The 23492-nt window shown below is 39.2% G+C and overlaps 1 protein-coding gene across 22 annotated transcripts in view; it reads left to right on the forward strand.

Annotated features, from left to right (window-relative positions):
• Positions 1 to 23492, forward strand: part of Gpbp1 (GC-rich promoter binding protein 1) — a 77674-nt gene that overhangs the window by 5563 nt on the left and 48619 nt on the right. For 15 of the 22 annotated variants that reach the window (XM_006981666.4, XM_076551903.1, XM_006981664.4 and 12 more), the window contains exon 3: positions 21877 to 21996. The exons of 4 other annotated variants lie outside the window; for them this stretch is intronic. In XM_006981666.4, the coding sequence (XP_006981728.1) occupies positions 21934 to 21996 (63 nt within the window). In that variant the 5' untranslated portion in view covers positions 21877 to 21933. Of the gene's footprint in view, positions 1 to 17713; positions 17880 to 21876; positions 21997 to 23492 lie in introns of all 22 variants that reach the window. 3 more of the 22 variants (XM_076551904.1, XM_076551899.1, XM_076551902.1) reach the window with 1 other exon arrangement.

Here is a 23492-nt window from a genome sequence, read left to right on the forward strand (position 1 = left end):
TGGCTTCAAAGCCAAAAATGACCTTAGACTTCTGATCACTTGCCCCTGCCTCTTCCAGGGTAGCAATTGCTGACATGCCCCTCTACTCCCACTTGTTTGAACCTATGGCTTTGTGCAAACTAAAGCAAACATTCTACAGCTCCACTCTATCTGGTTATTTTGACAGTTTTCCAATGTTTACTTTCTGGAAATTGAACTGTATAGTATCACTAGTTAGTAATGGTAGGACTGATTCTCCCCCACCCTATTCTTCCAGTTTCTTTTACTTATGTTCTAAATGAGGTGTTTTAATGATTACAGTTAGATTATGGTGTCATATGTTTTGCTGCATACTTTTACATGATAATCCTGTTTGGTTTTTTTTTTTTTTTTTTTTTTAAGGGAGATAGGGTCTCTCTGTGTAGTTTTGGTTCCTGTTCTGGATCTCTATCTGTAGACCAGGCTGGCCTCGAACTCACAGAGATCCGCCTGGCTCTGCTTCCTGAGTGCTGGCTTACTCATGTTCTAAATGAGGTGTTTTAATACTTACAGTTAGATTATGGTGTCATGTGTTTTGCTGTATACTTTTGCATGATAATGATAATCCTTTTTTTTTTTTTTTTTTTTAAAGACAGGGTTTCTCTGTGTAGCCTTGGCTGTCCTGGAACTTACTCTGTACAGGCCAGGTTGGCCTCACAGAACTCATAGGAATCCACCTGCCTCTGCCTCCCGAGTGCTGGAAATGAAATCCATTCTTTTTTTTTTGGTTTTTTTGAGACAGGGTTTCTCTGTGTAGCTTTGAGCCTTTCCTGGAGCTCACTTGGTAGCCCAGGCTGGCCTTGAACTCACAGAGATCCGCCTGGCTCTGCCTCCCGAGTGCTGGGATTAAAGGCGTGCGCCACCACCACCCGGCGAGAAATCCATTCTTAATACTATGAGAAAGTAGTATAATTGTAGAGGAGTAAGTAAGGAAATTAATATTTAGGAAAGTTGAGGCTGGAACAGAGTTGCTCACTGAGTATTAGATTCCAAGTGATCTCCCCCCTCTCCCCCCCACAATAAGCATATGGCTTATGGTTTTCACTGATCTTTCAGTTAGCATAGTAAATGAATTAGAAGGAAAGATTTTCTTTTCTTTTTTTTTTTTTGTGATATATATTTTTATTTTACAATACCATTCAGTTCTACATATCAGCCATGGGTTCCCCTATTCTCCCCCCTCCCACGTCCTCCCCTTACCCCCAGCCCACCCTCCATTCCCTCCTCCTCCAGGACAAGTCCTCCCCCGAGGACTGTGATCAACTTGGTAGACTCAGTCCAGGGAGGTCCAGTCCCTTCCTCCCAGACTAAGCCAAGTGTCCCTGCATAAGTTCCTGGTTTCAAACAGCCAACTCATGGAATGAGCACAGGACTTGGTCCCACTGCCTAGATGCCTCCCAAACTGATCAAGCCAATCAACTGTCTCACCTATTCAGAGGGCCTGATCCAGCTGGGAGCCCCGCAGCCTTTGGTTCATAGTTCATGTGTTTCCATTCATTTGGCTATTTTTTTTTTTTCGATAATTGAGTAAAACTGAAATTTATTATATGCCACAGTCGTCCTAGGGACCTCCATGCTATATATATAGCCTCTATGGTTCTATGAGTTGTGGTCTGATTGTTCATTTTATATCTAGAATCCACCAATGAGTGAGTACATACCATAACTGTCTTTCTGGGTTTGGGTTACCTCACTCAGGATGATTTTTTCTAGTTCCATCCATTTGCCTGCAAATTTCATGCTTTCATTGTTTTTCTCTGCTGAGTAGTACTCCATTGTGTATATGTACCACATTTTTTTCATCCATTCTTCCGTTGATGGGCATCTAGGTTGTTTCCAGGTTCTGGCTATTACAAATAGTGCTGCTATGAACATAGCTGAGCATGTATCTTTATGGTATGTATCAGCATTCTTTGGGTATATGCCCAAGAGTGGGATGGCTGGGTCTTGAGGTAGTTCGATTCCTAATTTTCTGAGAAACCGCCATACTGATTTCCACAGTGGTTGTACAAGTTTACATTCCCACCAACAGTGGAGGAGTGTTCCCTTTGCTCCACATCCTCTCCAACATTGGTTGTCATTGGTGTTTTTGATCTTAGCCATTCTAACAGGTGTATAATAAGCTTATGGCTTATGGTTTTCACTGATCTTTCAGTTAGCATAGTAAATGAATTAGAAGGAAAGATTTTATTTTATTTTCTATATGTATGAGTTTTGCATGTATATTTGTATGTACACTGTGTTTGTGCCTGATAAGAAGAGGGTATTGGATCCCCTGGAACTAGAGTTATAGACACTTGTGAACTGCCATGTGGGTGCTGGGAACTGAGTGCACAGGTCTTCTAGAAGAGAATCCAGTGCTCTTAATCAAATAATCTCAATAGCCCCCACCCATTACATTTTTTTTTTTTTTTAAATCTGTGTGTGTGTTTGTAAGTGCATGCTAGAGGCCAGAGGTACCAGATCTCATGGAGCTGCAGTTAGAGGCAGTTGTGAGGTGCCTGATGCGGATGCTGGGAACCTGTCCTTTGCAGCAGCAAGGGGTCTGTCTTAATCACCAGCTGTCTGTAGCCCTTCGTTGTCCTATTTGTAAACAGTTTTGATAGGCTTTCTCTAATGACAATAGAATATTTTTTATACTAACTGAGCCATTTGTATATCTTCAGAGAACTATTTAATATGGATTGGGGATGGGCTTCTTTCATGCTAGACAAGTTTTAGTCCTCAGTAGTAGTAGTCTCAGCCAAGCCTGTGCTCTATCAGTATGCTTTAAACTCATTCAGGCTGGACAAACAACCCCCAGCACAGTCTATACTCTGAATTGCTCTGCTTTGCTCACACTATCTTCTTGTGGATACCACTTTTCATTCATTCAGTTTAACCCCCCCCCCCCCCAGGTTAACCCTGATTGTACTAACAGAGGTTGGTGAAGAGAAGAGAAGGTGCTGTTTAGTTTTGCTATTTGTTAATAACTGTTTGGATGATAACTTGCTTGGTTACAAGTTAAAATGTGGTTTTAACCGAAGAGTCTTACAAATGTGGATCTAAATATTTCCTGTGCTTTACTTACTTTCTCTGGTTTTGGCCTGAAATTTATACATAGGTTTTTGTTTGTAAAGCTGCTGGTGAACCTGATGCACAGCAAAAGGAAAAAAATCAAAATACTCATTAAAGAGAAAGACTGAAGGATGGGATAGTTTAGTTTGAAAGTGAGATAAATGAGAGATTTGAATCCAGGTCAGATCTTCTTGTGTTATGACCATATAGCTTGATTTTTTTTTTTTTTTGTGCATATTTTTGTTTGACACAGCATCTCACTGTCTCAATGTTTAACCTTGGCTTGCTGTGCAGTCAGAATGGTCTTAAACTTGTGGTCATCCTCTTGCTTCCGCCTCCTCAGTTAAAGGAATGATGGGTCTGTACCATCATACTTGGCCTTGTATGTGTCACTTAAAATGAAAACCTTAAAGACTGTGTGTACATGTGTTGTTTACACATGTATGTGTTCATGTGGAAGTCAGAGGGTGGCTGTCAGAAATTAGCTTCTCTCCTTCTAGAAGTCTAGATATTTAAATACTTAACGAAGGTAGCACTGTTATTCTTCCCTCCCCTCCTGTTCTTGCTTTGTAGCCTAGTTTGCTTGGAATTTCTAATCCTCCTGCCTCAGCCTCCCTAGTGCTGAGATTTCCGGTATATTTTACACCTGGTTATTTGCCCATTAAAACTTTGTTGTTGTAGACAGTCATATATTGTAGAAAGTAACCTTGATCATAATGAGCGAATCATTTGAGACAGGATCTTAGCACATATTTCAGGCTGTTTACTGTAACTCAGGCTGGCCTTGACCTCTGATTTCTTGCCTCAGATGGGTGAATGCTGAGATTACAGGGTGTTGTACCATCATTTTCAGCAATGAATGAATCATAAGAACTAATAAGTACTGCCTATTGGTGTCCATAGCATGTCCTGGGCTATTGCAAACCTTGGAAAGTTTAGTTCTCTAGACAGCTGTGTGGGAGGCCTGCTTACTCTCATTTTACAGTGGAGGAAATGCAGGCACAGGGATTTCAGACACTCTGCCAAGGTTATACAACTAGTATTTCTTCTGAACCCATGTATTTCTGTATCAAGGCTTACAGTTAGGTTTTTAGGTGCTAACAAGAAAAGCAAATTACTATTCTCTTTTAGAAGATATTTTATTTTGGGCAGCAACTAAATTTTTTTTTCCTAGGTGAATATGGTGAGAGTTTGCAGGTTGATAATCTTCATTCAGGAACATAGGAATCAAACCCAAATCCTCTGTAAGGGCAGTAAGTGCTCTTAACCTCTGAGTCATCTCTCCTGTCCAACCATAACTAATTCTTAGGGTCCTTGTGAACATTTACTAGAATGAGGTATCTCAAATCAGTCATACAAAGAAATTCAGTCTAAGATTAAATAATTTACCTAAGGGGTTAGGTGACAAAACTAGAATTTGGAATTTGAATTGGTTTTTGTTTTCTTTTCTTTTCTTTTTTTTTTTTGGTTTTTCGAGACAGGGTTTCTCTGTGTAGCTTTGCGCCTTTCCTGGAGCTCACTTGGTAGACCAGGCTGGCCTTGAACTCACAGAGATCTGCCTGGCTCTGCCTCCCGAGTGCTGGGATTAAAGGCGTGCGCCACCACCTCCCGGCTTGTTTTCTTTTTTTCTCCTTTCTCTTAAAGTGGTGCTGGGGACTGATTTCTGCCAAGTGTAATTTCTGTTCCAGTAGAAACAGTGTCCTAGTAGTGGCTCTTATCCCTTAGTTTACTAGAACATGAGTGGTGGAAACCTGTTTGGATGGAGACCCTCTCCCTTCTCTTCTCTGCCTCTTCCTCTCTTCATTTCTCTCTTCCCCTCTCCTTTTTCCTCCATCACTTCTCCTCCTTCCCTCTCCCCCACCCCCTCTTTCCTTCCCTTTTTCCTTCTTTCCCTCTGAGACAGGGTTCCACTCTATAGCCCAGAACTTGTATTTGTCAGCTTCCTAAGTTCTAAGGTATAAAAGCAAGTGTTACACTGGGTATACTTGATGTATTTTTGGAGTTTGGAGATAGAGCCTAGGGCAAGACAAAAAGGAAGAGCACTTAGGGAAGCGTAAACCACTGATCTATACTTTAGCTCTTTTAAAAGTCATCTGTTAGACTTTTGTTGTGATTAAAAACCTCATAGAGCCGGGCAGTGGTGGCACACGCCTTTAATCCCAGCACTCGGGAAGCAGAGCCAGGTGGATCTCTGTGAGTTCAAGGCCAGCCTGGGCTACCAAGTGAGTTCCAGGAAAGGTGCAAAGCTACACAGAGAAACCCTGTCTCGAAAAACCAAAAAAAAAAAACCTCATAGAAACCATGTAAAATAAGGGAAGATTTATTTTAGCCTTCAGAGTAATAGAGCCTTCCCTTCAAATCTCTTTGGAAGGCCAGGGATGGTGGCACACGCCTTTAATCCCAGCACTGGTGAGGCAGAGCCAGGTGGATCTCTGTGAGTGTGAGGCCAGCCTGGGCTGCAGAGTGAGCTCCAGGACAGGCACCAAAACTACACAGAGAAGCTCTTTTTTGAAAAACCAAAAAACCAAACCAAACCAAACAAAACAAAACAAAAAAACAAAAAACCAAACCCTCTTTAAAACTGTACACTAGACACACACAGTGCTTTATTAATCTCTTAGGCTCTTTTCAATCACCTTAGTTGATAGAATTAACTGTCTTTTGAGGCAAAATACCCTCTTTCATATTAGATCAAAATAATATATATACTTGTAATAAAGGTAAATGAAGGGAATTTGTAATAAAGTAACACATTTAAGTATGTAATGTCATAAGTATGATTAATCTAGAATATGAAACACTATTAATTCCTTTGTGCACACATACATGTGTTGACATATACTTCTGGCTGGCTGGAACTTACTATGTAGAACAGGCTAGTCTGGGATGATCCTCTTCTGTCTTCCCAGTGCTTAGATTGAAGGGTTGTGCCTCTAGTTAGCTCATCTTGTCTTTTAAACAAACAATGTCCTTGGTTAGTATGGTCTTTTTTTTTTCTCTTTAGAAAATATTTTAAAAGCTTTTTTTATTGTTTTATGTGAATGAGTGTTTTGCCTTCATGTCCTTGTATGTGTGAACATGGGCATACTGATGTTGGTGGAGGCCAGAAGAGTATTAGATCCCTTGGAGTTAGATACAGATAGTTGTGAAGTCCTGGGATTTGAACATGGGTCCTCTGGAAGAATAGTTTGTGCTTTTTTAACTGCTGAGTCATCTCTAATCCTCCATCTCCCCCCCCCCCCCCTTTGTTTGATAGTATCTCAGTGTAGCTCAGGTTGACTTGGAACTTGACATCTTCATATTTCAGCTATGTAGTACTGGTAGTTTTTTTTTTGTTTTTTTTTTTTTGATTTTTTGAGACAGGGTTTCTCTGTGTAGCTTTGCACCTTTCCTGGAACTCACTTGGCAGCCCAGGCTGGCCTTGAACTCACAGAGATCTGCCTGGCTCTGCTTCCCGAGTGCTGGGATTAAAGGCGTGCGCCACTGTGGGGCGTTTACCCACCACCCCCACAGCTTCCCAGAGTTTTCTTGAGTGCGAGCAGCAGGAAATATTAGATAGAAGGATTTATAGCGGAGAATCTTGCGGAGATAAACAGATAGAAAATAAAGGATAGCCTCGAGAGGGCCTGGAACCTATTCCAACGGGCCCCGACTATCTGAGGTCCAGGGTTTTTATAGAGACGCCAAGGGGTGGAGCAAAAGACCTCCTCCCCCAGCACAGCCAAGTGCAGGCCATCTCAGACACCTGCATTCAGGCCCGTGGTCCTGATCATCCTCTATTCGGACCTGCTGGGTAAAGCCACGAGGAACCCCAGAACGGGCTCCCACACGCCACCACCACCCGGCCAGCATCTAATTTTTTAAAAATAGTTCCTTACATATTGTACCATATATTGAACACAGGGCCTTGTGCATGCTAAGCAAGTATTCTGCCACTGAAGTACATCCTGCCAGAGTAACTTTATACATTTTTTATATTGAAAATATTTTACTTATACAATATGTTCTGATCATGGTTTCTCTTCCCTCATCTCCCAGATTTTTTCCATCTTCCTACCTTCCAACTATGCCTTCTTTCTTTCTTTAGAAGAGTGAAATTAAAACAAAACAAAAAACAGAAAAAGCATGAGAAATACATGCACATGAAAGGACATGCCCCTGAAACACAAAACCTGTAAAAATACAGAATTGGAAACTGTTTTATATATAAGCAAAAGACTAGTAAGGTAAAAAAATGCCCAAACAAAGCAATATGATATAAAAATCTCCAAAAATATCATTGAGTTCCTTTTGTGTTGTTCATCTACTGCTGGGCATGGGGCCTAGCCTTAAATGTGGTTTGACTACCCAGTGAGACTATTGGAGGAAACGAATTTCCTTTGTAAGTGGTTGTCAATTGGAGATATAATTTATACATTTAAGGAAGAACATATGAGACTGAATAATCCACTGATTAGTTTGCTTTTTTCCCCCCTAATTTTTCTGCCAGTGTAGTTGTGAATTGTAATTAGTCTGCACTGTCCTATGTTGTCGTTTTTTTTTTTTTTTTTAAATAAAAGGAATGATTAAAAAAGTGGTTATCACTTTCCCTGTACCACTAATTGAAGATAAAAACCAACATCAGGCTTGGGTTAATGGTTCTTGTAGAGGAAAAAAAAAATTATATTTATTTATTTTTGTTTTTCAAGACGATTTCTCTGTGTAGCCTTGGCTGTCCTGGAACTTGCTCTGTGGACCAGGCTGGCCTTGAAGTCCTAGAGATCCACCTGCCTCTGTCTCTGAGTGCTGGGATTAAAAGTGTGTGCCACCACTGCCTGGATAAAATATAAAATTAATTTAAGAGCAAAATATTACCATAAAACTTAATCTTAACCTTTTTTTTTTAAAAGATATTTTTATTTTCTTAATGAGTGCTCTATCTGCATGTGTGCCTTTATACCAGAAGAGGGCATCAGATCCCACTATTGATGGTTGTGAGCCACCGCGTAGTTACTGGGAATTGAACTCAGGACCTCTAGAAGAGCATCCAGTGCTCATAACTGCTGAGCTGTCTCTCAAGTCTTTCAGTTTTACATTTTTACACTAGAAAAAATATTTTAAAAATTGGGGCTGGAGAGATGGCTCACTGGTTAAGGGTGTTTGCTGTACAATGGAGAGGATTTGAATTCTTGTTCCCAGCACACACATAAGAACCTGGGCATCCAACAAGCTCACACACCAGCACAACACATGTACTGTGTGTACACTTGCATAGTTTCATACAAACAAAACTTTAAATACAAATAAAAGGAATGTCTTGATTCCATTACAAAATTGATCTTTTATGCCAGGCATGGTATTTCCCTGCAGTCTCAACACTTGAGGCTAAGGCAGGAGAATGAGTAGTTTAGGGATATTCTTCTCGCTAAGGCTAAGTAGTGAGTTTGAGGACAGTGTAGATGACATGAGACCTTGTTTATTTGCTTACGTTTCTTCATGGACCCACTTGGAAGTTAGTTTTATTGACATACTCTCAAGTGTATACAAAGCTTTATCAGACCAAGAATGTATAGGATGTTTTTATCAACCAAGAATGGTAATTCTTAACCTGTGGGTTAACAAACCTATTTCCCAAAATATTTATATTATGGTTCATAACAGCAAAATTACAGTTATGAAGTAGCAATGAAAATAATTTTGTGGTTGGGGTTCACTACAACATGAGGAACTTGTGTTACAGGGTTGAATCACTGCCCAAGAAAGTTAACTTGTTTTGCTATAAGTTAATTGTAAAGCACTAGTTTTTACATGTATATAATCCTTTTGCTTTCTAGAATGTCATGTCTGAATCTAGAAAAGTGTATCATTTCATCCCATCAATAAACAATTTTTTGAGAGAGGTGTCATGTCACCAAAGCTGGCCTCTTAATTTGCATGTAGTCATTTGAGCATCCTGATTCTACCTCCACCTCAAAGATGCTGAGATTACAGACATGCCACACCATGTTCAGCTGTGCTTATTTGTTTATTTTTACAAAAATTGTCTTTGATGCATATTTGAAACTGTAGGGTGTAGAACATCTTCAACATTTTTCATGTGTTATTGATAATAATGCCAAGAACGTCTGTTCTAAGTACACGGTGCAAAATGGCAGAAATATGTTTAAGGTCATTTCTCATTCGTTGTTGGAAAAGTGTGTTATAATCTTAAGCCAAAGTTCGTTTAACAGATAATTTTGTCAGCACCTAGGCATGGTGGTGCAATATTGTAATCCTGGCACTTTGGAGGAGGCAGGAGGAGAATTCAGCTGTGTAGTGAATTGTAGTCAACTCAAACTTTTGTTTCCTATTTTTTTAAAATTTACCTACTTACCCAGTCATCCACCAGTTCATTTATCTATCTATTACATGGTTGGATGTGAGTACCACAGCATACATGTGGAGATCAGAGGACAATTTACCTGAATTACTTTCTCTACCTTCTGTCTCTACCATGTGTCCTGGGAAATGAAGTCTGGTTTGACATCTTTACCTTACTGAGCTGTTGCCCTGACCCTCAAATAACAGTTCTTAAAAAAAAATTTCTGATAATACAATGTGAAGATAAGTTGATATGGTACATGCTGAGGAATGGTGAGAGGAAACTACTGAGTCTTTTGTATTCTGTGATTAAACCATTAGTTTTAAAAGCATCAACTTTGTATAGTAAAAGCACTACATTTGATATCATAGTATAGTTTTGAATCAGAGGTGTTTGAGGCATCATTCATTCAGTGCTCGTTTGTGCAGCATGTGTGATGTAACAACACAGGCAGTGAAGTGAATATATTGCTCTTAGAACCACAGCTCTTGTGAATGTGCTTTATGTAGTATGGGTCAATACTGTCAGAACATCAGATTTATTAAATTTTTGGTTACCAAGCATTGAGAATCCTTTTAATTTCTTTTACTGATGCCAGATGTTTTCACCACTGCACATTAAGTTAGATGATACCATTTGGGGTTGAGGTCCACTAAGAATTTGGGATGCTGGGTGTGGTGGCTCAGGCTTGAAATCTCAGCCCTTTGGAGGCAGAGTTGAAGGTCAGTCTGCTCTACCAGCAAGTTTAGGCCAACCAGGACTACATAATGAAACCCTATCTCAACAATAACCCCTCTTAAAAAAACAAAAACAAAAACTAAGACAACCCAGAATGGCAAATTGAGGACCATGGAATCAGCCAAGAGGGAGAGAGTGAATTGGAGAATATAAGTAAATATAAAATGAAGGGACTGAAATGAGCAGTAGGGTAATGTGTTTGGTGTTTTACATATTTATATATACATGGAAACATCTAAAATTAAGACAATGCATAATACTTTTGGATCATACTTAGGTATGATTACTTGAGTAATCTATGGTATGGCATCATAGCTTTAAGTGATATATTTATAGATACAAGTTTTTTTTTTTTTTTTTTTTTTTTTTTTTTTTTTTTTTTTTTTGGTGACAGCATCTGGTTGACCTGTAAACATGATGTGTCGATCAGAATGACCTTGAAGTTGTGGCAGTCGTTTTGAGTTTTGGGATTATAGGTATGGATCATTATGCCTGGCCCTAGCTAGGTAATCTTAAATGTCCAGTCCATATCTTCATATCATGTAACCATCTTTCTTGAATTCTCCATATGTTAAACTGTACTCTTATTTATATTACTGGGCAACCTCAAGTCATTGGTTCCCACCACCCCTGGTAGTACTGGAGATTGGACCTGGGGCTTGGGTGTCTCAAACATGCTAGGCAAGCATACTACCATTGAGCTACAGCCTTAGCCTTTTGGGGGGGAATGATTGAATTTAGAATCTTATGCATGCAAGGCAAGTGGTCTGCCCTACCTGTTACTCTCCCTCTTTTTTCCTGTTCATTTTTATCTCAGTAAATCTTCCTTATCAGACTGAAACATCTGGGAATCATCTTTGGCGTCCATTCCCCTGGACTCTTAGCAAATAAATCTGTTTGCTCCACCTCAAATCTCTTATGTCCTTTTCTATCCCATTGCTTCTACATTTGTCCAAGACACATCTTATTTTCATTTGAATGACTCATTAGCCGCCTTTCTTTACCATTTATACTTTATAGCTTATTCACAGAACATAATGATCCTTCAAAGTGCTAATACTTGGGACTGTAGAGATGGTTTAAGGGTGAGAAGTGTGGACTTCTTTTGTAGAGGACTTGTTTGGTTGCGGCTACTATGGTTCCCTCTATCTTCTGGACACCTGCGCTGAACATGGTGATGGCACACATAATTAAAAACAAAGAAAAGGTCAATTTTCTGCTTAAAAGCCTATGGTGTCTTTTCTTTGGATCTAAACATACTATTGTACTTACAAGTCTTTATATTGTTTCTCTATTTTCTTTGCAACTTTGTAGTCTTAGTGCCCATTGGCCTCTGTCCACCTCCTCCCCCCTCTTGAAAACACCAGTTTCTTTGTTGTCTAAAGGTATGTTGTTGAGTTTTTCATTAGCCCATCCAGCTACTTCCCTCTGCTCCCTTTCTTTCCCCATTTCCTTTCCTTGCAGGGAGAGGACTGATTGGAACTTTAGGCTCCAGGGGCCCTCCTGCTTTAGTCTTTGAATAAGTTGAGACTGTTTCTGTGCAGTACTGCACCTGGCTAATTCAGGTTTACCTCAGCGGTCACCTGCTATGATAGACTTTCTTAGTACTCTAATTATTTGTAGTGAACAACTTCTTGTATATTCTGTCAGTTCTTTTACTCCATAATATCCTACCGAGTTCATCAGAGCTGAAATCACCTCACTTAATTTCTTATGCCTATCTTGATGTAAACTCGGAGGGCAAGGACCTTTTCTCATTTATCGAAAGTCAGAATTATTCATATTATAGATAATTTATTCTTTTTTGAGGTATAAGTTTGGTATATGTAGTTAGTATTGTTATAAATTGATGTTTAACTGCTTGGAGACTAGTGAAATTTGTTTTTACAGGGTTATTTATAGTCAAATTGTTGTCAGATCATTTAGAAGCTGTTTTATTTGTTTAGATTTACATCATTTGTTTCATGAACTTCTAAATCTGTTTACTAGATAAAGACTTAGCTACTGTGACGCTTTTAAGATTTTATTTCTGTAATTTTGAATTGAACCACAGGGATCAAATACAGGTATTTTGGCATTTGTCTCTCATTTAAAATGCCAGAATCCACTTATTTCTAAGTCTTTGAAATAGAATGGTAAACACAATTTCTAGCTCAGAATTTTTGAGACTCAGGGAGGCTGACATTTACTTTTTATGTGTGCATGATATGTGCGTATAGAGGTCAGAGGACAAGTGTGTTCTCTTCCACATTTTTGTGGCTTCTGGAAAATGAACTTGGGTCTCCAAGCAAGTTTTTTTTTTTTTTTTTTTTTTTTCCTCCATGTTTTGCCGTCTGTCTGGCCCAGCTATAACTGTTTACACCAAATAATACATTTTATGTATTGTATTATCTGAGAGGAGGGAATGGAAGAAGGTAATGCAGATTTGTTACAGCAGGGTCATGGGTCTTCCCCTGCCCCCAAGACATGGAACTCACTCTGTAGACCAGGCTGGCCTCGGAATCTGAGATCCTCCTTGCTCCGTGCTGGGATTAAAGGTCTGTGCTACCATGCCTGGCAATGACTGTAGTTTTAATCATTTGCTATTTTGAAGTTTCTTTTTTTTTTTTTTTTAATTATACTCACAATATTCATTAATTACACTCATGATATTAATTACATTTGTGGTATTCATTGATTACATTCTCAGTAATCATTCAATAACTATGATATTCATTAATTACATTAATTGTATTGATTTATTACATTCATGATATTATGTCCTGATATTACTGTCCGTTTGTGGGGTTTTTATTTTGAAGTTTCTTAAAGTGATCTTTGGTTCTGTGTAAGAGTGTTACAGATCCCTTCCAGGGTTTACTTACTAAACAGAGCTCTGGAAAAATGCTAAGATGATGATCTGACAACAGTATTAGGAGGTGAGTGCTGAAATGACTTTGGAACCTGAATTAGGTTGAAAACTACTTGAATAAGAAGATGCTTCAAATACTTCCTGTGTACACTAGATGTCACCTCCTCCCCCATAGGGGGGGTGATAAAAGTGACTGTAAATGTTTTGATCTTAGTCATATTAAGGTAGAACCTTCCAAATACTTGATTTGCTAAGAAGGCAATAGTCTATTTGAAGCCTAAGGGGCCTAAGTTGAGGGGGAACAAATTTTGACTGTCTTACTAATTTTTCCCAGTATAGATTTAGACCTGTATGGTTTTATATCTAGCTCTAAGTGAAGATTTTGTGATTCTAGAAAGTTAATATAAAATTGTGAGGCCTGTTATTTTGTTGTAAATAGCTAGGAAAATTACTTTTTTTTTTTTTTTTTTTTTTGTTTTTTCGAGACAGGGTTTCTCTGTGTAGCTTTGCGCCTTTCCTGGAACTCACTTGGTAGCCCAGGCTGGCCTCGAACTCACAGAGATCTGCCTGGCTCTGCCTCCCAAGTGCTGGGATTAAAGGCGTGCGCCACCACCGCCCGGCGGAAAATTACTTTTAAAACACTTACTTAGGGTGAGATGGTTCTCAGTGCATAATGGTTCAAGCTTGGCAGCTTGAGTTTGACCCCTAGAGCCCTGTAGGGTGTGAAGAAGAGAACCGAAGTCCTCTGATTTCCACAACATGCTCTGCCAAACCTGTCCTCTCCCTTCCCATCGTATGTGCCTTTAAGGCAGGGAGAAGTAGTGATAAATTCCATTATCTTTCTGTATTAGACTTTGAAGGTGGTTTTATTTTCTGCTTAATTAAAAGTATTTAAAGCATTGTAGTTTTGTGTCTTTGACTCTGAAAGTTTGAAAATGTTTAACAGTGGTTACTCTTATTTAAAGATAGTTTATTAGCAGCTACTTGATAATTATTGATACTACAGCTACTTGATAATTATTATTAGTGTTTAAACCCTGTTGTAAAAAGTGAAATTCTACATCATATGGTAATTTCAAGTTTTTGGTCATACCGTTGCCATAAAGACATTTAATTTTGTTCATGTTGTTACGTTGAACTAGGCCACCTGTAGGATTCACATAGCCTAGTAGTGTTATGTGTAAGGAACACAAATTAAGGGTTAACTAAGCACCTTTTAAGAGGCTTCACAGTTACTTCATTATTACTTAGTGGATAAACACTAAGATTTTTTTTTGTTGTTGTTGTTGTTTTTGAGACAAGATTTCTCTGTGTAGTTTTGGTGCCTTTCCTGGATCTCACTCTGTAGACCAGGCTGGCCTTGAACTCACAGAGATCCACCTGGTTCTGCCTTCTAAGTGCTGGAATTAAAGGTGTGCGCCACCACTGCCCAGCAACACTTAAGATTTTTTAAAACAACATCAAAACTATGGCTATATGGTAGTGTAATTCAGAAATTTTATACATCTATGGATTAAAAGAGTACTCAAGGAGAAGTTACTTGAAGAATAGGCAACAGATTGTTTGCATATTTTTAGTAAATTTGGGAAAGTTTGAGAGAGTGGTGTTCTCTCTCTCTCTCTCTCTCTCTCTCTCTCTCTCTCTCTCTCTCTCTCTCTCTCTCCTCTCTCTCTCTCTCTCTCTCAGGGGTCGTGAGAGGGGGAGAGTGAGAGAGAGTGTGTGTATGTGTGTTGGAGACAGGCTTCTGCAATGTAGCCCAAGCTAATTTAGCTTGTGGTGATCCTCCTGCCCTAGCCTACTGGGTTAGTGCTGACATTATACTTCTACATCACTCTCTTGGCCTTAAGCAGTGTATAAAGACCTGGGGTGGGTCCTATTTTCCAGGTTCTGTCATTTATTGATTGGTTCAGGGATAGACTACCTTTTTTGGGGCGGGGGGGGGGGGGGTTTGAAGACAGGGTTTCTCTGTGTAGCCCTGACTGCCTTGGAACTTGATTTGTAGACTAGGATGGCCTTGAACTCAGATCCACCTGCCTCTGCAACTAAAGTTGTGTCTACCACCACCCAGTTACTTTTTATAATTCTAATTCTGCCCCTTTTATCCTCCCCTTTATCTGAACTTTTGCAATGTTGACATTTTGTTTTTTGATACAGGATCTTACATAGCTAAGATTGGCCTATAATTCTCTATAGCAGTGAATGACCTTGAATTTGTAATTCTTAGCTTCCACTTCCTACAGACAGGTGACACCATTCCTGACTGCTTTTTGGTGTTCTCAGGCAGTCTTGCTCTGTATCCTGGGGTGGCCATGAACTTGTAGCAGTACTACTCTTTTTGGGGCGGGGTGTGGTTTCAAGACAGGCTTTCTCTATGTAGTTTTGGTGCCTGTCCTGGATCTCTGCTCTGTAGACCATGGTGGCCTCGAACTCACAGAGATCTGATTGGCTCTGCTTCCAGAGAGCTGGGATTAAAGTTGTGCGCCACTGCTGCCTGGCTTGTAGCAGTACTCTTATCCTTAGCATCCTGAGTGCTGAAATTACAGAACATGTGGCCACTGTACCCTGGTGGCACTTTTCTAACAGTAAATACTTCTGGGAAAAATTATACTTAAGTTTCTTGAAAGGTTCTGTGGCTACAACCTAGTTTTACAATTATTTATTAGCTTGTTGTGAAAATCAGGGCTGACTGCTCTCTTGTGCCTTGTATCTTCCACTGCTTAGCCCAAATTATTTCTGTTGGCCATTCAGTAAATGAGTTGATTTGAATTCAATTTTGTTCCAATTAGTCTACACTGTTTGCAGTACAATTCTAGTTTAAAATTTACCTTTACCGACCCTTAAAACACAAAAAGTCCCTGTACACTAATTTGTTGAAGATTTAGCCTGTTTCAGTGTTGTGAGGAAACCCAGTAAGTATAAATTGGTATACTTAAATTTTTTTATTTTTTGAGATTATAATGATTATGTCATTCCCCTCTTATCTTTCCTACCTCTAAACCCCTCCCCCCATCCCTGTCCCTTCAAGTTCACGTGTGTTGCGAATTGCTAGTTGAAATCAAGATTTCATATGGTATGGATACATAGTACTACTAAGGTTAAGTGTTAGCTCAGCTGGAGCTGTATTCCTAGCTTAAGCTATGTTTTCAACCCTGTAAAGTTTTTTTAGGTGTGTGTTTCTATTGTGTGCATATTTTGTTTTTTTTTTTTTTTTTTTTTTGGTTTTTCGAGACAGGGTTTCTCTGTGTAGCTTTGCGCCTTTCCTGGAGCTCACTTGGTAGACCAGGCTGGCCTCGAACTCACAGAGATCCGCCTGGCTCTGCCTCCCAAGTGCTGGGATTAAAGGCGTGCGCCACCACCGCCCGGCTTGTGTGCATATTTTGTATATTGCCCATTAGGAGTCTTAAAAACTTGAGTATTAAAAACATCCTGTTTAGCCGGGCGTGGTGGCGCACGCCTTTAATCCCAGCACTCGGGAGGCAGAGGCAGGCGGATCTCTGTGAGTTCGAGGCCAGCCTGGGCTACCAAGTGAGCTCCAGGAAAGGCACAAAGCTACACAGAGAAACCCTGTCTCGAAAAAACCAAAAAAAAAAAAAAAAAAAAAAAAAATCCTGTTTCCAGAATATGATGTTTTTTAGAGGGGAGAACATTTATGAAACCCTCAACAAATAACAATTTTATAATTTTATGGTTTTTTTTTTCTTGTAAGTAAAGCACAGAAAGATTCTGGTAAGAGCAGAATAGGTCTGTCTGTCTTTTTTTTTTTTTTTTTTTCCCAAGATGGAGTTTCTCTATGTAGCCCTGGCTGTCCTGGAACTCACTTTGTAGACCAGGCTGGTCTCGAACTCAGATCCTCCTGCCACTGCCTCATGAGTGCTGGGATTAAAGCCCTGAACCACCACTGCCCTGCTTGCTCTCTTTTAACCTCTTAATTACAACCATCAATAGCTTTACCTTTCTTTTGGTTTTTCAAGACAGGATTTCTCTGTAGCTTTGGAGTCTGTCCAAGAACTTGCTCTGTAGACCAGGCTGGCTTTGAACTCACAGATCCGACTGCCTCTGCCTCCCAGGTGCTGGGACTAAAGGTGTGCGCCACTACTGCCCAGCCCATCAATGGCTTTAACACTTTTAATAGTATCCAGGGAACTTGTCTCTCCCCCCCCCCCCCCCAAATCAGTCTAATGCTTATCCCTATCTTTATCATTTCTACTTCCCTTCCAACCCCAATCTTAGCAACTAAAATCCCAGTATACAACATATTATCCTCGGTTGACTCTAACAGCTCTTGAGGTCAAAGGGCCACTGTTGTTAACTGGCAAGTATAACATTTGCATAGTGGTAATATCCAGTAGCTGTGGTTGTTCTCACAGTTACTATTGCACTCTGGGATACTGTAGAGACCTACAAGGCAACCTGGGACAGGGGAATTATTTTCTGAACTATGTACTTCAACTCTACTGCACCCAAGTACCATTTGAAGAGTGCAAATGTGTTGACTGAAAGAATATAGCTCACAAAATCCCAAGCAGTGAAACAACCCCAGATGCATAAATCTCAAGACAGTAACATAAGAAACACAAAAACCAAGGCAATATATCTTTCTTACCAAATTACTAATCATATAGTAATGGCATCTAGCAAGAGTGAGTTAGATAAAATTCCAGGCAGATAATTAAAAAGAATGTTTTTTTTTTTTTTTTTTTTTTTTAAAGTATGTTTAAAGAGGTGAAAGAAGAAAGTAAGATCCTGATTGGGAACACAGGAAAACAACAGAAGAAGAAAGGGGAGCAGTGCAAGATAGGAAAGGAGGATTTGTTTTTAAAGAGACAGAAATATTGGAGGAAAAAACAATCTGAAATGCTGTAAATGAAAACCATTGTAAGTCAATAAACAAGTCTGTGAAATAGAATAGAAATGAGTAAATAAACTATCTGAGCTTGAAGACAAAGTGGCTGACCTGGAGCAATCAGACACAAAGATGAAGCAATGAGGAGGTACCAGTTGCCTCCCAAACTGATCAAGCCAATCAACTGTCTCACCTATTCAGAGGGCCTGATCCAGCTGGGGGCCCCTCAGCCTTTGGTTCATAGTTCATGTGTTTCCATTCATTTGGCTATTTTTTTTCAATAATTGAGTAAAACTGAAATTTATTATAAGCCACAGTCGTCCTAGGGACCTCCATGCTATATATATATATAGGGTGGCGCACACCTTTAATCCCAGCACTTGGGAGGCAGAGCCAGGCGGATCTCTGTGAGTTTGAGGCCAGCCTGGGCTACCAAGTGAGTTCCAGGAAAGGAGCAAAGCTACACAGAGAAACCCTGTCTCAAAAAACAAAACAAAAGAACAACAAAAAAGTTAAACAAAAAAAAAATGTTGTATGCCACATTTTACTTACTCTTGTGTCTGTTTATAGACATTTGGTATGATTCTACCTTTTGATGATTTTGATAAGTGGTGATGCAAACATTGGTATACACAATTTTAAGTATGCTTTTTAATTCTTTGAGCATAGTGAATAAAGATATTGTAGACAATAGGGTAATTATGTGTTTTAACTTTTTGAAGGATTGCCAAATTGTAGTCTATAGTAGTTGTACAATTTTATCTTCATAACAGTGACATACAAGGGTTCCAATTTCTTACTATCTTCAATACCACTTGTTATTTTTTGCTGTTAGAGATTATATAGATATCCTAGTGGGTGTGAGCTAGTATCTTATAGTAGTTTTGGCTTACATTTCTCTAATAACCATTTTTCTAGTGATGTTGAGGGTATTTTTATATGTGTATTGAGTATTTATAGGTCTTAGAGGAAATATCTAGAAATACCTGGTTGCATTTGCTTATTATATTTATTTATTTTTTCATTGTTATTTTTTTCCCTTCCTCCCTCCTAACCTTCATTTCTTCCTTTTTTGAGGCAAGGTCTCCTTATGTAGTAGACTCTGCTGTCCTGGAATTCCCTATGTAGTGGTTAGCCTCAGACTCCTTGGTCCACATGCACTTCTGCCTCTGCCTCTCAGGTGCTGGGATTAAAGGCATAGTCCACTGTTCCAGCTTTTGCTGAATTTTAAGAGTTCCTTATGTATTCTGGACACGTGACATTATCAGACATGATATGCACTCCGTTTTTGCTTAGCAGCATACTCAGGCCTTGATTATTCATGTCAGGTGAGGGTTCTTTATTAATGAGTTCATACCCTTGAATAATGTTCTTTATATGGTTGTTTTAAAATTTTAGCATAAAAATTATTTGTGTGTGTGTGTGTGTGTTAGAGGTTATCTTGGAGTGGACTCTGTGTGTGTGTGTGTGTGTGTGTGTGTGTGTTTTGAGGTTATCTTGGAGTGGACCCTGTCCTTCCACCATATGAGTCTTAATAGAACTGAGGTCAACAGGCCTGCTGTGCCATCCCTCCCTCCCTTATTCCCTCTTTCCTTTTTTTGTAAGTCTTGGCTTTTGAGTAGTTTATACAGTGTCTGTACATTGCATTTATTTTGCTTGTTAAAAACTATGTTTTGGTCTGATATGATCGTGAATGTTTATAATCTCAACATTAGGAAAGCTGAGGCAAGAGAATCAGAAATGAGAGGCCTGCCTGTGCTACAAAGTAAGACTGTATTTCAATAAAACAAATAAAACACAAACAGTATAATAAAATCCACTTATTTGTTGTAATTGTAGCATTTGCTTATTAGTAAACTGGGCCCACTTTTTTTTTGCTAGTTATTAAAATAATGACTTTTATACAGGGGAGTTTATTCACATAGTGGTCAAACATGGGAGATTGAAGTCTCATTTAGCTCTCTGAGGACAGCTTTTAAGGGTGTTTATGGGATCAAGGTACTCTGGGTGATTTGAGATGTAGATAAAGGTGATTGGAAATAAAGTAGTGGTTCTCTTTAGGACCAAGTATAGAAAATGGGGATTTTTCTTTCTTATGTCAAAAATCAACAATCATCAGGCAACTTTGTAGCCAAAGTGAAAGGTCAGTGGCATTAATTGACTTAAGCTACCTTCAAGTTGCTAAAAAATTGATGAGGTAGCTGTTACCATCCTGACTAGTATGTCAGAGGTAGTATGTATAGCAAAGCTAATGAGACTGTATTGCTTAGCTAGGTGACCTTAATATTGGCTGTAAAAAGCAAGTGACCAAAAGAGGGATTAATCAAGTTTTTCTTTTAGTTTCATGACCCTTAAAATATCTTGTCATGTGGAGTTCTTGTGTTACTTCTTACATACATCCCTTTTTAAATTTTTTGTTTGGTTGTTTTTTTTGAGATAGGATTTCTCTCTCTGTCCCTGGCTGTCCTGGAATTCTCTCTGTAGACTAGGCTGGATTTGAACTCAAAGATCCACCTGTCTCTGCCCCCCAGTGCAGGGATCAAAGGTGTATACCATCACTGCCCAGCTACTCTTATAATATTGTTTTGAGTGTTCTGAATATTGTCAGTTGATTATATTTAAAATTCTTTTTGGGGACGTGGGTAAGACTATATCACAGAACTGGAGAGATGTCTTAGTGATTAAGAGTACTTGCTGCACTTCCAGAGATCCCCAGGTTTTATTCCCAGCACCTAATCTGCACAATTCCAGTCCCAAGGTATCCAGTGCCCTCATTTGGCCTTCTTGAGCACCGGTACATGTGTAATGCACAGATATACGTGCAGCCCCCTGTGTGTGTTTGTGTGTGTCTCCTGGCATTATAGATTGCAGCATGCAAGTCACACAGTTTTATGTTAGAAATCTGATTGTCATTAAAAATAAGCTTTATTGAGGTAAACTTTTTAAAAAATTTGCCCTGGTTTTAAGGGTATAGTTTGACTTTTTCCATAGTTTAGAAATTGCTGTTACTTCAATTTCTCAAACAATTCTTGCTTCTTCTTTTTTTTTTTTTTAAAGATTTATTTATTTATTTTGTACACAGTAGAGGGGTGCTAGATCTCATTACAGATGGTTGTGAGCCACCATGTGGGTGCTGGGAATTGAACTCAGGACCTCTGGAAGAGCAGTCAGTGCTCTTAACCTCTGAGCCATCTCACCAGCCCCCTAATTCTTGCTTCTTATAGCCATCTATTCCACACTGCAACTGATCTTTTTAATAACTAGAATTTCATTATGTGAAAAGAGGAATTTACAAATTTGAAGATCTTACTGGGCCTTATTTGCTCTTCTAGAAATTGGGAAGCCTTTTTCTATAAAACATGTTCTGATGAACTCAATGTAAATAGGTTCTATAGATGTAAGAGCTGAAGAAGGAAACAAGAAAAGGTTTGATACTTTCAAAGTTAATCTTTTAAAGAGGGGACAGGGAAACAGTAATAGACAATCACTTGGTTACTGTCATGTTCCTTCAGGTTTTTTGGGGGGCAAGGATGAAAGTGGAGGAACAACATTAATATGGTGTTTGAAACTGATCTGTTTAGTTAGAAAAGTTGGCTATTCTCTTTGATTTTTTTGTTTGTTTTTGTTTTAATCTTGGACAATAAGTAACTTTGAGATGAGTCATGTAGAACTTTGGTGTGGGAAACTTTGTTTTTATTTTAGTTTGGGATCTACTTCAGGAACTTAGTTCAAAACAGTGGTCTCCTATAATTGTGATTTAGCAGTTGCAAATGGAATCTTACAGTTTGGTCAGTGTAATTTACTTTCCCCCCATTTTGAGAAGGGTCTCTCTAGGGAGTCACTGCTGTTCTGGAACTTGCTATGTAGATCAGGCTGGCTTTGATTGCCGAGCTGAAAGGCATGCACCACCATGCCCAGCCAATTGTAATTTAAAGGAGATAAAGCATAAAGTTGTAATTTTGGTTAGAAACTACAGATCTAATTTCTTCCTTTTTTTCCTTTCTTTCTTTCTTTTTTTTTATATGACAGGGACTTGCCATGAGGTGTTGAAGCCTTGTTTCACTGAGTTGGAGAGACTGGACCTAAATGGCGCAGCATGACTTTGCTCCAGCCTGGCTTAATTTTCCTACTCCGCCATCATCAACAAAGGTACTTTTCCACTCTGAATCTCTGTGCCATTCTGTCTGCCTTGATTTTATTCATGATGTACACAGATTTAACCAAAGTGTGAAGACTTGGGCTGTGGTTGAGTGTGGCTCCTTGGTAGAGGACTTCCTTAACCTTCCCAACCAAGTCCCTGGGTTGAAGACACAGTGTAAGGAGAAAAGTGAAGACAGTTTCCGTGTTGTCTTTGTTCAGGATGGTTTTTGCATTGTTGAGAGGCCATACATTTTAAGTCAGATGTTTGAACTTCTCATCTTACTTTTTAAAAATCATTTTTGTTACTTTACTGCTAAGTAGTAATGATACCTTAGCATACATGAGATACTTAGTTTGTAGAGTACTTGGCCAAATATTTAATTTGATCATAATTTCATGGATGTTGTATCTTTTAGATTTATTCCTACTTCCTGTTCCACGAATTTCAATTATTGACCTCTTGTTTTTGACAGAGGGAAAGTGAAAGGATTGTATTCCATAGTAAAGGACATGGACACTGGTTATTCTGTAAAGCTGTCTTTGATATCACAACTCTCTGCTGGGTTCCATTAATTGCTGGTTGGTTGCTGTGTTGTTTTCAACAATGGCCTGGGGCACAAATTGCTCCTTGTTCTGACTCAATTTAATTAGATAAAAGGTGGTTTTTGAGGTCAGTCTTTGAGGTTTTTCTGACCTCCAAAAAGAAGTCTCTTGTTTCCCTGTTCTCTCTGTGCTAGCTGCCTTATTGGTTTAGCTTAGTGCTATTTGTTGAGAGTAGCCACCACCCTCTGTGTCTCCTTCCCACACCTCCCACTAAAAATCTCCATTGGCTGGGCATGGTGGTGCATGCCTTTCTTTAATACCAGCACTTGGGAGGCAGAGGCAGGTGGATCTGTGAGTTCGAGGCCAGCCTGGGCTACAGAACGAGTTCCAGGACAGCTAGGACTGTTACACAGAGAAACCCTGTCTCGAAGGAAAACAAAACAAAAACAACAACAAAAAAAACCTCCATTATTTCTGATGGATGATCCTTTAATTTTAAACTTTATCATGCTGTGTTTTGAAGACTTCCTTGAGCACTGCTTCTTACCATTGTAAAAATCTATTAAGTAGCAAAATTTGGGCCTCAATATTCTTGGCCTGAAAAACCTGAAATAGATCATTCAGTTGTGAATGGGGAGGGGCAGAGAAAAAGAACCCTGGTTTCATAATTATCACTTGGAATATAACCTCTTCAGTTGCAGTTGGACAGAATCGTTGTTTGCAGTTGCAGAGGGATGGCTAACAGAACTCAGGGAAATACTTGCTTTGCTAGCCTTAAAGGATATAGATGGCTAGTGTGTATTACTGGAAAGGCCTTTCAGAACTTTCCCAGGCTGTCTTATGGGCTATCTTAATTACATTAGCATAAACTCTGGAGTTATTAAAGGAGCTTATTATGAGTAAGTAATCCCACCACTTAGGGATTTCCACAGCTTTTTAGGAGGTCTGTGACCAGGTACAGG

This window comes from Peromyscus maniculatus, chromosome 15, assembly GCF_049852395.1.
Source record: "Peromyscus maniculatus bairdii isolate BWxNUB_F1_BW_parent chromosome 15, HU_Pman_BW_mat_3.1, whole genome shotgun sequence".
NCBI lineage: Eukaryota > Metazoa > Chordata > Mammalia > Rodentia > Cricetidae > Peromyscus > Peromyscus maniculatus.